Source organism: Bubalus bubalis, chromosome 4, assembly GCF_019923935.1.
Source record: "Bubalus bubalis isolate 160015118507 breed Murrah chromosome 4, NDDB_SH_1, whole genome shotgun sequence".
Classification (NCBI taxonomy): Eukaryota; Metazoa; Chordata; class Mammalia; order Artiodactyla; family Bovidae; genus Bubalus; species Bubalus bubalis.
In genome coordinates, this window is record NC_059160.1 from 163,021,575 (window position 1) to 163,035,824 (window position 14,250).

General features: G+C 40.7%; 1 protein-coding gene across 5 annotated transcripts in view; it reads right to left on the minus strand.

Moving 5' to 3' along the window:
* Positions 1-599: 599 nt before the first annotated feature.
* Positions 600-14,250, minus strand: part of PARG (poly(ADP-ribose) glycohydrolase) — a 111,651-nt gene continuing 98,000 nt past the window's right edge. For all 5 annotated transcript variants that reach the window (XM_044942431.2, XM_044942429.2, XM_044942428.2 and 2 more), the window contains 2 exons: positions 2,337-2,465; positions 600-1,639 (listed from right to left, as the gene is read on the minus strand). In XM_044942431.2, coding sequence (XP_044798366.2) covers positions 1,485-1,639; positions 2,337-2,465 — 284 coding nt within the window. In that variant the 3' untranslated portion in view covers positions 600-1,484. The remainder of the gene's footprint in view (positions 1,640-2,336; positions 2,466-14,250) is intronic.

The following is a 14,250-nucleotide window of genomic DNA, read 5'->3' on the forward strand; positions in this document are numbered from 1 at the left end:
GCTGCAGATGCTGGCCAAGGCCCCTTTTTACCCTGCCAATATTAATACCAGGTGTAGGACCATCTACTTAAAACTCCTTATTAACAGGATTTGACCACCAATAGCTTTTCCTGAATTGGACAAGGAAATGGCAGCCCACTCCAGTGTTCTTGCCTGGAGAATCCCAGGGATGGGGGAACCTGGCGGGCTGCCGTCTATGGGGTCACACAGAGTCGGACACGACTGAAGTGACTTAGCAGCTTAGCAGCAGCTTTTCCTGACAGTTGACTGTAAGCTAGAACTTCAATAGTATGGTTTAGAATTTCTTTAGAAATAATAAGTGCTTTTATGATTAAACTCTGCTCTCAATTAGCACAGAACTGGCATTGGCTTTTTAACTTCTGAGAGACATTACAATTTATGCTTGTTGCCGGTTTTAAATGGACACAATTTTAAATAAAAGATTTTAAACAGAGCCCCTAATAAAGCCTAAATCTAATCATTTCCACAATTCCAGTTTTATTTATATTTTATGTGCTTGCATGTAGACACACTTAAAGAAAAGAACACATATGTGTATATATATATATATATATTAGATGATGTAAGAGTTTGACAAATGACTTGTTAATGAAAATTTATTAACTACATAACTTTTGAGTACCAGAGAAACTTCAATATGTACAAATCACCATGAAGTTCCCAGTTCCTAAACTTTGGTTATATGAATATGTCTCAAGCACCAAGGAACAAACAATAATCCTAATTCAAAAAAAGAAAAAGAAAAAAAAATCCCAAGAAACGAGGTCCTTCAAGTCTCTTGAACCTGTTTGTTTTTTAAACACCATTTGGGAAACTCTTTTATTCTCATATTTCCTTTCATTTGGGTCAATTTCCAAAAACAGTCAATAAAAATTGATCAGGGGAAAAGGGACAGGCAAATTACCATTACAAATAAAGGTGGTATCTCAAAATAACTTTTTGAAAAGTATTCTTAAATATAAAACTCTTAACCTAGGAGATCCGTATTATGTAACAAACCCAACTCTTATTTCAAAAATCAGAAAACCTCCACCACCACAGTCATGACAGGGTAGGGGTGAGAGGCTCACGGGGAGCTCTGCAGCGGACTCAGTTACGGCTCCTAGGGTTCCACCACCTTCCGTGGCATCTGCGAGCTGCAGAGGTGATTTGTATATTTAGGCATCAAAAAAGACACCTGCCAGGCTGAGCACAAACTCTGATGAAATTTCACAAGAAGTCTGATGGGCAAAAGAAAGAAAAATAAAAGGATCAGGGCTGAAATAGAAAAAAAAACAAACAAAGTATGTCTCAGTCTATGTAAGTCGGGATGGAGGAGGTGTAGATGTCCTGACAGTTGCACGGGCGGAAGGGACTGCATCCTTGCCCACAAATGCGGGTTATATACACATGCATATCATGTCAGTTCACATGTTACACCTTCTTGTTACACAAGTGGAAGAAGCGTCTAGTCACTTGGCTCCTCAGGCCCCAGTCCTTTGTCCTGGCTGGTTGGTGGTCTGTGTACAAGACTCAACTGCATGGTATATGAATGGATAAAGCTTGATGTCTGGTCCAGGGGTGGAGCAGTTTCTGCATTCTTCATTGTAATATCGTAGCAGCAGCTTATATACTTCTCCTGAAGAGCAGAAAGCCAGACCAGTTTGCACATTAAGATACGTAGATAGATAAATCGACTACAGAACACCCCAGTTCTATCCTAAATAACATTTGCTCAAATTTGGCTTTTGAAAATAGAGCATGAGGTCCATAAGCCTGGAAGGCTTTCCTGATATAAAGCTAAACATTTTTAAATACCTTAAAGAAACTACTTATTAGCCCATAATATATACATGGTATATATATGCAGGCTATACATGGTACATCATCCATGCATCCTTTTCGGAGTTCATGGCGACTTTAATTTTACATTTAGCTCCCATGACAGGAAGGCCTCCCAGGTCCAGCTGAAACACAGTAGAAGGAGCATCTGCTGGCCTGTCTGATAAACATGACTCAGAGTAAGGCCTCTTAGGTTTTATGTACCTTTCAATACCATCCCCTCATTCAGTTTTCCATACATACAAAAGTAAAAATGGACACTAACTCCAACATCTTGGCCTTAATTTAATAAGCTGACATACTCATTGAATATTGAGGATGAAATTTTGCCAGAAAAATAAGGTCTGCAAGCGTTGTCCCTCTGAGACCTTGTCCCCCACCTCCACCGAAGTCACATTTCCATTCTTTCTTATCCACTAGGATCTATCCAGAGTTAGCAAGTGCTCCTCCTGGATGGTGTACAATCCGTCTAGACACCAACCATGCCTACTTACCAACAGTCAGTTTCCTCTCAGTGAGGAATGTATGCATGCTGTAAATGTCTCTCATCAGTTCTGAGTCCCCAAAGGTGAAATAAACCACGTCTCGCTCAGCTACAGCAGCTGCCAGGATCTGTATTAAGGCTGAAGCACAGAGGAAAACACAGCTATATTATGACACTTCCCATCAGGATACCTTGAGTTCTTTCAGCCAGCTAAATTATAGCTGGCATGCCATAGCTATATCCTGGATTAAAGATTTATAAGCCTAATATACACGTTATTAGAAATGGCAAATAGAGGATGAATATAAATCATCTGGTTGTGTGACTTTCCAGACATGCTACTGAGAATCTAATTAAGCCACAGAATTCCCACATAAGCACCTTTGTGGGAAAACAACAGAGGAAGGTGCATCTGAAGCAGCACACTTAAGGCGGTAAAGTGGTTTTCCCCACTGACATTAATCTGGAACTAAAATTTTTGTGTTTGCTTGCTTGATTTATCTTACTACATAGTCACTGGTTTTTTGTATCAAAGGTCTGTGATTTTCCCTGACCAATGTACTTGGGAGGTTCTACTGCTTTTGTGAACTCTACAGCAAGCAGGCATTCTCCAAATGGGCTCCAGAAGACACCCCCGTCCCTTCCCCACTCCAGCCTCCACCCAATCACTAGAGCATGGAGCAAATGTTACTGATAACACTGGACATAAACTCCAGTGTGCTAGCATGGGAAAATCATGGAGAACCCCTGTCCCCAGGAATCACAGGTACAAATCACTGAGCCTAGAGTGTATTTCCAAAAATTAAATTCCTTTATAATCTTAATTTCAATAGACAAAATTTATTTTAAATATCAAAAATGAACATAGGTATAATAAACGCCCTGTTTCTAGTAACATATCTTTTCCCTCATAAAAGGGGAGGCAGGAATCAAATTAAAACACTATGGAGGATAAATATAATCAAAATATAATTTTGATTTTTGAGAGCATCTTCAAAACATAAAAGCTAAGAATGGGAATGGGGAGAAGCTTATAACTGAAAGCAAATGGAAATAAACGAGCCTAATTTTATTTCAAAGGAAAAGCACTACAGGGAAAGGAAAAGGGAAGAACGAACATAAGAACTGGCCCAAGTAACTTATGAACACAGTATTTGACTGAGATGCCCTCAGTCTTGGACAAGGAGGAAAGAACTGCAAACAAATCCCAGACTTTCTTTGTTAGATGTGCTTACCATAGCAGTATAGGTGAAACAATTCTGAGACTATTAATAAAATTTATTTCAGGATTGAATAAATGAGTTGATTTGTTGATGCTGCTGGGAGTTATAGTTCTCAGAATGGAAGAGGGGACATACAAACATGGAATGGGAAAGACAAAAAAGTAACTCCGTGGTTATCAATGGAAATGAAAGGTACGGTATGTACTCATGACTTTTAACTATGAACATCTGTGTGTGTGTCTATGTGTATTTTGTAGTTTTGTCTGCTGAAAGGGCCAAAAAGAAGACATCCCAGCAGCAGTTAGCACCCCTAGTGCCCAGACAGTGGTCTAATGCCATTCCCCCGAAAGGAGCCAGGTTCCTCAAGGAATACTAGATGCCATGGTTGGGACAGGATCGGTACAAGATAAACCCAGAATGTTTTATTATACCAGGAAGCGAAGAAGTACTCCAAACCAGATGGGGAGAAATTGATGAGTGCTTGTCCTAAGGATACAGAAGCCAGTTTGAAGGAGCATCTATTAGCCAAATCTGGGCGAGGGAAGCACCAAAATATTATGTATAGTAGTAAGTTACAAATCATTGAAAAAATACTGAGTCCACAATGATAATACATAATAAATAAACGGAGAAGAAGGGCTCTTGCTCATGTGAGAAAGCTACAGCCTAACTGGAAAGTCTAGAGGGAGTGTTGGAACGAGATAACCCTTTTCTGCATTCATCATGGTAAAGACCGGATCAGGCAAAGATCAATAAAGGATTCTAAACCTAAGGGAAATTTTGTCTCAAAGCGTCTTCCCACAGACTACTTATTAACTACAAGGGAGGAAAAAATATCGCTACAGTGGAAAAATCAGATAACCCCATGACTAGGTGACCGAAGTTAATATCGCCAGTGGGGTCAGATGACCACCAAGTGCCTCTACATACTGTCACCTGCGCACTACTCTGATCCAGAATGCACACCTCACCCTAATTATGAGGAAAGAGCAGACAAAGGCAACGAATACTGTATTCTTCAAATGTGTGTTATTTTCATCATAGGGGGCTGGAATGCAAAAGTAGGAAGTCAAGAAACACCTGGAGTAACAGGCAAGTTTGGCTTTGGAGTACAAAATGAAGCACGGCAAAGGCTAACAGAGTTCTGCCAAGAGAACACACTGCTCATCACAAACACCCTCTTCCAACAACACAAGAGACGACTCTACACATGGACATCACCAGATGGTCAATACTGAAATCAGATTGATTATATTCTTTGCAGCTGAAGATGGAGAAGCTCTATACAGTCAGCAAAAACAAGACCGGGAGCTGACTGTGGCTCAGATGATGAACTCCTTATTGCCAAATTCAGACGTAAATTGAAGAAAGTAGGGAAAACCACTACACCAGTCAGGTATGACCTAAATCAAATCCCTTACACTTGTACAGTGGAAGTGACAAATAGATTCAAAGTATTAGATCTGACAGACTGCCTGAAGAACTATGGACGGAGATTTGTAACACTGTACAGGAGCTGGTGACCAAAACTATCCCCAAGAAGAAGAAATGCAAAAAGGCAAACTGGTTGCCTGAGAAGGCCTGACAAATAGCTGAGAAGAGAAGCAAAAGGCAAAGGAGAAAAGGACAGATATATGCATCTGAATGCAGAGCTCCAAAGAATAGCAAGGAGAGATAAGAAAACCCTCCTAAGTGATCAATGCAAAGAAATAGAGGAAAACAATAAAATGGGAAAACCTAGAGATCTCTTCAAGAAAATTAGAGATACCAAGGGAACATTTCAAGCAAAGATGGGCACAATGAAGGACAGTGGCAAGAATACACAGAAGAACTATACAAAAAAGATCCTCATGACCCAGATGAGAGGATGGTGTGATCACTCACCTAGAGCCAGACATCCTGGAGTTCAAAGTCAAGTGGGTCTTAGGAAGCATCACTGCAATCAAAGCTAGTGGAGGTGATGGAATTCCAGCTGAGCTGGAATTTCAAATCCTAAAAGACGATGCTATTAAAGTGGTTCACTCAATATGCCAGCAAATTTGGAGAACTCAGCAATGGCCACAGGACTGGAAAAGGTCAGTTTTCATTGCAATCCCAAAGAAAGGCAATGCCAAAGAATGCTCAAACTACTGCACAATTGACTCATCTCAACACGCTAGCAAGGTAATACGCAAAATTCTCCAAGCCAGGCTTCAACAGTATGCAAACCGAGAACCCAGATGTTCAAGCTGGATTTAGAAAAGGCAGAGGAATCAGAGATCAAATTGCCAACATCTGTTGGATCATAGAAAAAGCAAGAGTATTCCAGAAAAACATTTGCTTCTTCTTCATTGACTATGCTAAAGCCTTTGTGTGGATCACAACAAATTGTGGAAAATTCTTAAAGAGATGGGAATGTCAGACCACCTTACCTGCCTCCTGAGAAATCTGTATGCAGGCCAAGAAGCAACAGTTAGAACCAGACATGGAACAACAGACTGGTTCCAAATAGAAAAAGGAGTACGTCAAGGTTGTATATTGTCACCCTGCTTATTTAACTTCTATGCAGAGTACATCATGAGAAACGCTGGGCTGGATGAAGCACAAACTGGAATCAAGATTGCCAGGAGAAATATCAATAACCTCAGATATGCAGATGACACCACCCTTATGGCAGAAAGCGAAGAAGAACTAAAGAAAGAGCCTCTTGATGAAAGTGAAAGAGCAGAGTGAAAAAGTTGGCTTAAAACTCAACAATCAGTAAACTAAGATCATGGCATCTGGTCCCATCACTTCATGGCAAATAGATGGGGCAACAGTGAAAGACTATTTTCTTGAGCTCCAAAATCACTGCAGCCATGAAATTAAAAGACATGTGCTCCTTGGAAGAAAAGCTATGACGAAGCTAGATAGCATATTAAAAAGCAGAGATGTTACTTTACTGACAAAGGTCCGTCTAGTCATAGCTTTGGTTTCTCCAGTAGTCATGTATGGATGTGAGAGTTGGACCATAAAGAAAGCTGAAGGCCAAAGAATTGATACTTTTGAACTGTGGTGTTGGAGAAGACTCTTGGGAGTCCCTTGGACAGCAAGGAGATCAAACCAAAATAAAAAACTTTAAAAAATTGAACTAGTATATTTGATATGGCTGAGTATCCCCAGATTTGAGAATCTAAGATGTTATAATACATACAAGACTCTGAATACAAAAGTATTTCCTAATTTCCAAACTAATATTTATTGAGTGTGCATAACATGTGAGGCACCACGACTAGGCCTCATTAATCTTGGAGTAACTGATCCCAAAATACAGATACATTTTAATTAAAATTGCTTAACCAACTTACGCAAACATTAAAGCTTCAGTACACTCAATTTTAAAAGGTTCCTAATTAACCTAAACTACATATAAAAATGAAAACCAATGTGTTGTAATCTTCTTCTACCAAGAGGTATTTCTTATCTTTTGGTTTGAATGAAATTTATCTGTATTTTCTATTAAGAGGAGAGAAAGACCCAAAGAAAAGTCCTTCTAGTCTTGTTTTCCCCTTACATACAGAAATACTAGATCATTTATGAAAATAAAATATTAATAAGAACATTTAAAATATATCTCCCTATAGTGTTTATTTATTTATTTTTTCTCCCTATAAAGTTTATTTTTTAAATGCTTCACAGGCCATTCTGTCCCTGTAGATAGGCTCACAGAGTTAAGTTTCACAGACCTACCAAAAAGAGGCTGAATCCTAATAAGAGAACCGATTTACATTACATTCTTATTTCCCATCCATTTCTGTTTGGGTCAGATGATAACAAAAGCATGTGGCAGACAAGCTCGGACTGGAGACTGAAGACCTGAGCTCAGGCCTCACCTTTCTGCTAGCTATCTAAGCTCTAGGACTTTGGCCAAGTCACTTAACTCTCTTGCCTGCATTTTCCCCGTCTATGCAAAGAGGAAGTCAAATCAGATCGTCCCTAAAGACTCTTTCAGAGTATGGAATTCCACAGCCTGTATTACAGCTTTTCTTCTTGCATTGGATCTTAGACTATAAATACACAGAGTAAATTTTCAGAAATATAACAATCATGACCTTAAACCCATCAGTAATCACTAACAAAAAATCATTTTAAACAAAACTGTCTTCAGACATCACTATATCGCCAAGGTCTTTGCGCATCTAGACAATTATGTCTCACGATTTAAGTGAACTCTCCTGCATCACAAGTTAGATGAGAATAAATCACAGATCTAATAGGATGTGTGGACTGATTCCAAGAACGATACAAAAGCATCAAATTCCAAATTCAAGCACAACTAGGTGCCAAAGTAATCACTTAAATTAACCTGCAGGGAGTTTGGTTTTAATTTTCTTTTTGGCATCAATCTTAAGCAATAAAATTTTCAAATAAGTATGAATAATCAAAAAAGGCTTCCCTGGTAGTTCAGACAGTAAAGAATCCACCTGCAATGCAGAAGGCTCAGGTTTGATCCCTGGGTCAGGAAGATGCCCTGGAGAAGGGAATGGCAACTCACTCCAGTATTCTTGCCTGGAGGATTCCATGGACAGAGGAGTCTGGCGGGTTGCATTCCATGGGGTCGCAAAGCGTCGGACATGACTCATCGACTCACACACACTACACTGATATCAAAAAACCAGTCAGTGTCATCTCATAACAAATGAACTGAACAAAAAATGAGTAAAAGCATGGATACCTGTACACAGGTGTGGTCTGAGGCCGTCAACAGGTAACATCAGTAACAACTGCTAACAGTGAGCTCTACACTCTAGCATGCAGAATGTTCTAGCACCTTTTCAAGGATAAGCTCAAGATTCACAAAGATTAACTCTATCCTTACAAAAACGGAGTAAATTTTAGCATTATCTCCATTTTGAAAATCAGGAAATAAGGGCATCAAAAGATTAAGCAACTTGTCTAAGGTCACAGAGCGAGAAAGTGGTGGAGCTGAAATCTGAACGGGGTGGCCTGACCCAGGGCTCTCCCTCACCCACTGTGTTGGAAAGCTGCCATGTCGCGCCATCCTGCTACACTCCAAGCCAACTTACCATATGTCTGTTAGAGGAATTTCCTCAAATTGTTTATTTACATTATTTAAATACATACTAGCAGGAAGCTAGTATAGATTTGAAAGTGTTACTCATGTCCTTCTCATGAAACCCAAGTTGTTTTGTGAGCTCATGTCTTGATTAGTATGAAAGCTCAAACATGTTTACCAGCCCTGGAGCATTTTGCTCACTCTTCTAGGCCAACTCTTATTTTCTAATTGGTCTTGCGCTCTGGCTACTGTTTCTATTTTAAAAATATATATATAAAATAAAGTAGTATTATTTAGTTCTGGCTGTGCTGGGTCTTTGTCGCTGCATGTGGGCTTTCTCTGGCTGTGGCCAGCGGGGGCTCCAGTGGCAGCCCGCAGGTTCCTCACTGAGGGGCTTTTCTCGTTGCAGGGCTCGGGCTCTCGAGTGCTCGGACTTCAGTAGCTGTGGCGCGTAGGCTCGAGAGCACAGGCTCAGTAGTTATGGCACATAGGCTTAGTTGCCCTGTGGCACATGGGATCTTCCTGGACCAGGGGTCGAACTTGTGTCTCCTACATTGCAAGGTGGATTCTTAACCACTGGACCACTAGGGAAGCCCTGGCTGCTGTTTTTAACCTTGGTACCATGTGACCCTGGTGGCTCAGATGGTTAAGCATCTGCTACAATGGGGGAGACCCGGGTTCGATCCCTGGGTGGGGAAGATCCCCTGGAGAAGGAAATGGCAACCCTCTACAGTACTATTGCCTGGAAAATCCCATGGAGAGAGGAGCCTGGTAGGCTATAGTCCATGGGGTCGCAAAGAGTCGGACACGACTGAGCGACTTCACCATGTGACCCTACCAACCACTCCCAATCCTCCAGTGGATATTATGAAAGCCTCAATCTTTGGTGCCTTAATTGTACTCACATCAAGAATTCAGCCACCATCTCTAGAGTGGCAATTTCCAAATCTAAATCTAGATACAGAGTTTGTGGCCAATACAGATGAAACTGTAAGAGCACAGACACTGAACTCTTGGGTGTCAATCCTGGTTTGAATCCTAGTCCTGCCACTTGCTATCCTTGTGACCTGAGGCTATTGACCTCGTTGCCTCAGTTACGTCACAAAGACAAAAATACCTCATACCTAGTCGGCTGTGATGAACTAACACATCTAAGGAAAGCACTCAGCACAACACATAATGCTTTCAGCGTGTTGTCTAATGCCAACCACAGCCACAGTACTGGTTTTTGAAGAAAATAGGCCAAATATGAATGCTGGTTCTGATTGTTAGCTGTGTTTCTTTGGGCAGTTTTATTAGCCTCTGCATAAAACCTTGGTTTCCTCATCTTAGAAATAAGGCCACAGATCGAAGGGTGACTATGCAACACTAAAGGAGAGAACGCAGTATTTCTTAAACCTGGCTGGTTATCAGCAACTCCCAGAGAGTTTAAAAAAAAGTTCCCAGAGCCATTTTCCAAATCCATTAACTCAGTGGTATCTCTGAAGTCCGATAATAACCATTCCACTCTCTCCAGACAACTTGAATGCAACTTGTAAGATATATGTACCCCTGCGTTCACTGCAACATTATTTACAAATATGGAAGCAACCTAAGTACCCATCAATAGATGAATGGATAAAGATGTGGTGTATATATACAACGAACTACTACTTGGCCATAAAAAAACAATGAAATCTTGCCCTATGTAACAACATGAATGGACCTAGACCAGTACTCTTGCCTGGAAAATCCCATGGATGGAGGAGCCTGGTAGGCTGCAGTCCGTGGGGTCGCTAGGAGTCAGATACACCTGAGCGACTTCACTTTCACATTTAACTTTCATGCATTGGAGAAGGAAATGGCAACCCACTCCAGGGTTCTTGCCTGGAGAATCCCAGGGACGGCGGAGCCTGGTGGGCTGCCGTCTATGGGGTCACACAGAGTCGGACATGACTGAAGCGACTTAGCAGCAGCAGCAGCAGCAGCACAGTGTATTATCCTAAGTGAAATAAACCAAAGACAAATACTGTACGATTTCACTTATGGGCTGAATCTAAAAACAAAACATATGAACAAACCTAATCAAACAGAAACAGTAACAAATACAGAGAACAGACCGGCGGCTGCCAGAAGGGAGGCGGGAGGGGGTCATGGGTATGAACGTACAGTATAGGGAATACAGTCGGTAATTATGTAAGGTCTTCGCATGGTGACAGAAGACAACCAGACTTATCATGGAGATCATTTTGAAATATATAGAAACACAGAATCACTGTTGTGTACCAAGAACTAACAGTGTTGTAGGTCAATCATACTTTAAACACAAATAAACGCATAGGAAAATATGATCAGATTTCTGGTTACCAAAGGTAGGAGGTGGGGGGAGAGGGAATTAAATGAAGGTAGCCAAAAGGTACAGACTTCAGTTACAAGATAAATAAGTACTAGGAATGTAATGTACAACATGATCAAGATAATTAACACTGCTGTACATCATAAATGAAAGTTGCAAGGGAGAATAAATCCTGAGAATTCTCATCACAAGGAAAAAAATTTGTTCTACTTCTTTAATGTTGCATCTGTATAAGATGATGGATATTCACTAAACCTACTTGATACTAATTTCATGATGTAAGTCAAATCATTATGTTGGACACCTTCAACTTTATAATTCTGTATGTCAATTATTTTTGAATAAAACTGGAAAAAAAAAATACATGCTCACAACAGAAATTGTTGATAATTGTGAAAATAAATTACACAATGAAAATCTTGGAATACTACCCTCAATAGTCACCAGAGCAAGCAAAACTGCAGTCTGAAAGGCTTTTTTACACCATAAAGAAAAGAAACAAAATGAACACATTTATAAAGCTTCTCAAACTGTCCATCACAAACAACCAAGGCTTGTGGCAGACCTGGCTTCTGGATTGATGATGTGAATCTACTCATTTATTTTACTTAAGAGAAAAACAGAAAAAAGTGTCTGTCATAAGATCAATAAGTCCAGAGTGAAAAACAGGTTTCCTCAAACAAATTCAGGATGATAAAGAATTTCATAAAATAAAAACCAGAAATTCTTTCTCCTATAGACATTCAAAACACTGAAACTAATAATGTGGTTTTTATTTTTGAATATGAAGAAAATGTCTGTGAAAGTCTTTAGAATAAGGAATAGAAGAAATTTTTTTAAGCATGCCACAAAAATGTAAACACATAAAAATTAACCCTATAGGACAATAGGCTGATCACAACTCAACAGGCTGAAATAAATGAAAAAACAGAGAAAAATACCTGTAACATATGTTATTCAGTTGCTAAGTTGGATGACAGATAATTAATACTTCTTAATATACAAAGAGTTATTACAAGCCAATGAAAACCAAATCTGCTGACTAAAAGCTAAATGGGCAGATGACATGAACAAGCAATTCGCAAAACAAAAATGACCAAAAAAATATATGAAAACTATTGAACCTCAGAGAAATTAAGAAGATTGAAAAAACCCTACAGTGGTGAGATTGCCTTTGCAAAGAAGACACGGTAAACTGATACTGCCTTTCAGAAGAACAGTTTGTGGTTAATATTAAAATATGTTGTATCCCTATCCTTTGAGACATTAATTTCACTTCTAGGAATTAATCCTAAGAAAATAATTATGTATAACATATATAATTATATATTATAGTATTGCTTATATAAAATAAACAAACTATGAATGGAGAATTGGTGAAATAAACAATGGCATATAGGTACATACAACAGAATACTACGTAGCTATTAAAAACTGTGGACAGTTTTTGGTTGTTGCAAGCCATCATGAGACCATAATAGGGCTTTCTAAAAGAGGAGGTCAGAGCATAGCATACATAATGTGATTCCACTAATGTGAAATGATTACACGAACTGCTACAGAGAAATTCCCAATGAGAAGGATTTGAGAAGGATTTCATCTGTATCTGTCTAGCTAAACTATCCATAGTTTAGCTCTCAAGGCCAGTTGGCTGTTTTATATTTGCTTTGTTTTCTTGTTACTTTGTCAACTGTAGTATAAACAAAAAATCTGTCCGATTTTTGTCCTGGGTTCCTTGCAGGAGCTTTAAAACCTTTGCCATTTCCTGAGTCAAAGCTATGGTTTTTCCAGTGGTCATGTATGGATGTGAGAGTTGGACTATAAAGAAAGCTGAGCGCTGAAGAATTGATGCTTTTGAACTGTGGTGTTGGAAAAGACTCTTGAGAGTCCGTTGGACTGCAAGAAGATCCAACCAGTCCATCCTAAAGGAGATCCGTCCTGGGTGTTCATTGGAAGGACTCATGCTGAAGCTGAAACTCCAATACTTTGGCCACCTGATGTGAAGAACTGACTCATTTGAAAAGACACGATACTGGGAAAGATTGAGGGCAAGAGGAGAACGGGACGACGACAGAGGATGCGATGGTTGGATGTCATCACGACTCAATGGACATGGGTTTGAGTGAACTCCGGGACTTGGTGATGGACAGGGAGGCGTGGCGTGCTGCAGTCCATGGGGTCACAAAGAGTCGGACACGACTGACTGACTGAACTGAACTGACCTGAGTGATAGGGTATTTGTTACGCTGGTGACAGTGACTGCCAGTGGGCCTCTAACTGCTTGAGGATTGTGCTTTCCGTCACTGAACTCTCGGGAGAGGGAGAGCTGGAGCGTGGCCAGTGATGGCCAATGGCGCCCATGTGATGGAGCCCCCATACAAACTCTGGACACCAAAGGTCGGGGGAGTCGCCTGACAAGCACACTCACGTGCTGGGAGAGTGAGATGGTCTGACACCACGGGGCGGGGCGCGGGAGCTCTGCACCCCCTCCCACCTCACCCTGTCCTATCCTGTGTAACACAGCTGCCACAGCGCCTTCCCGGGTTCTGTGAGTTCCTCAGAGGCTTGAGGGAGCCTCCCCACTGGTAGCTGGCGGATCAGAGGTGCAGGTGGCCCTGCGCAGGACAGCCCAGCCTCAGACTTGCCGCTGGAGCCTGAAGTAGGGGTGGTCTAGCGGAGGATGCATGCCCGTGCCCTGTGGGGTCGGCACTGGCTCCAAGGCATGTCAAGGCTACACTGCAGTGCCCTCAGCTTGTGTCAGACCAGTTGGGTTGACACAGAATAGTAGCCATCCTAAGTAACAATATAATACTGTTTTCTATAACTGATACTCTTGAGAGGAAAAAAAATGTCATAAAATGATAAATAACCAACAGCTCTGTTGATAGGTACAAACCTAAAGTGCAAGAAATGTTTATCCTTCTGGAGTACCAAATGCCTCCTCATGCAGCTCTCCCAGGCTGTATGCCCACACATCATGCACCTCTATTAAAGCGCTCATTTCTGTATGTTGCATTTGTCCATGCCTCTCTCTCATATGCTAGACCGTGAATTCCAAAGCAGGGACCACATCTTATTCACCTTTGTATTCTCAGAACCTACCACAGTCCCTAGAGAGTGGCAGAGACCTGCCGTTAAGTCTGGTGAATGAACGAGTCACTCAGTGAAATAGCTCTGTCCATAAAACTCACTACTGTAAAGGGATATGCTTGCGTGGGTGGTTTGGGTTGAAACTTCACAGTCATTTTGGCCTCTTTATTCAACTAAATGCTGTGTCTGATAGATCAAAGACATAAGTGACCTCTCCAGGGAATAAAAATACAGATTTAAA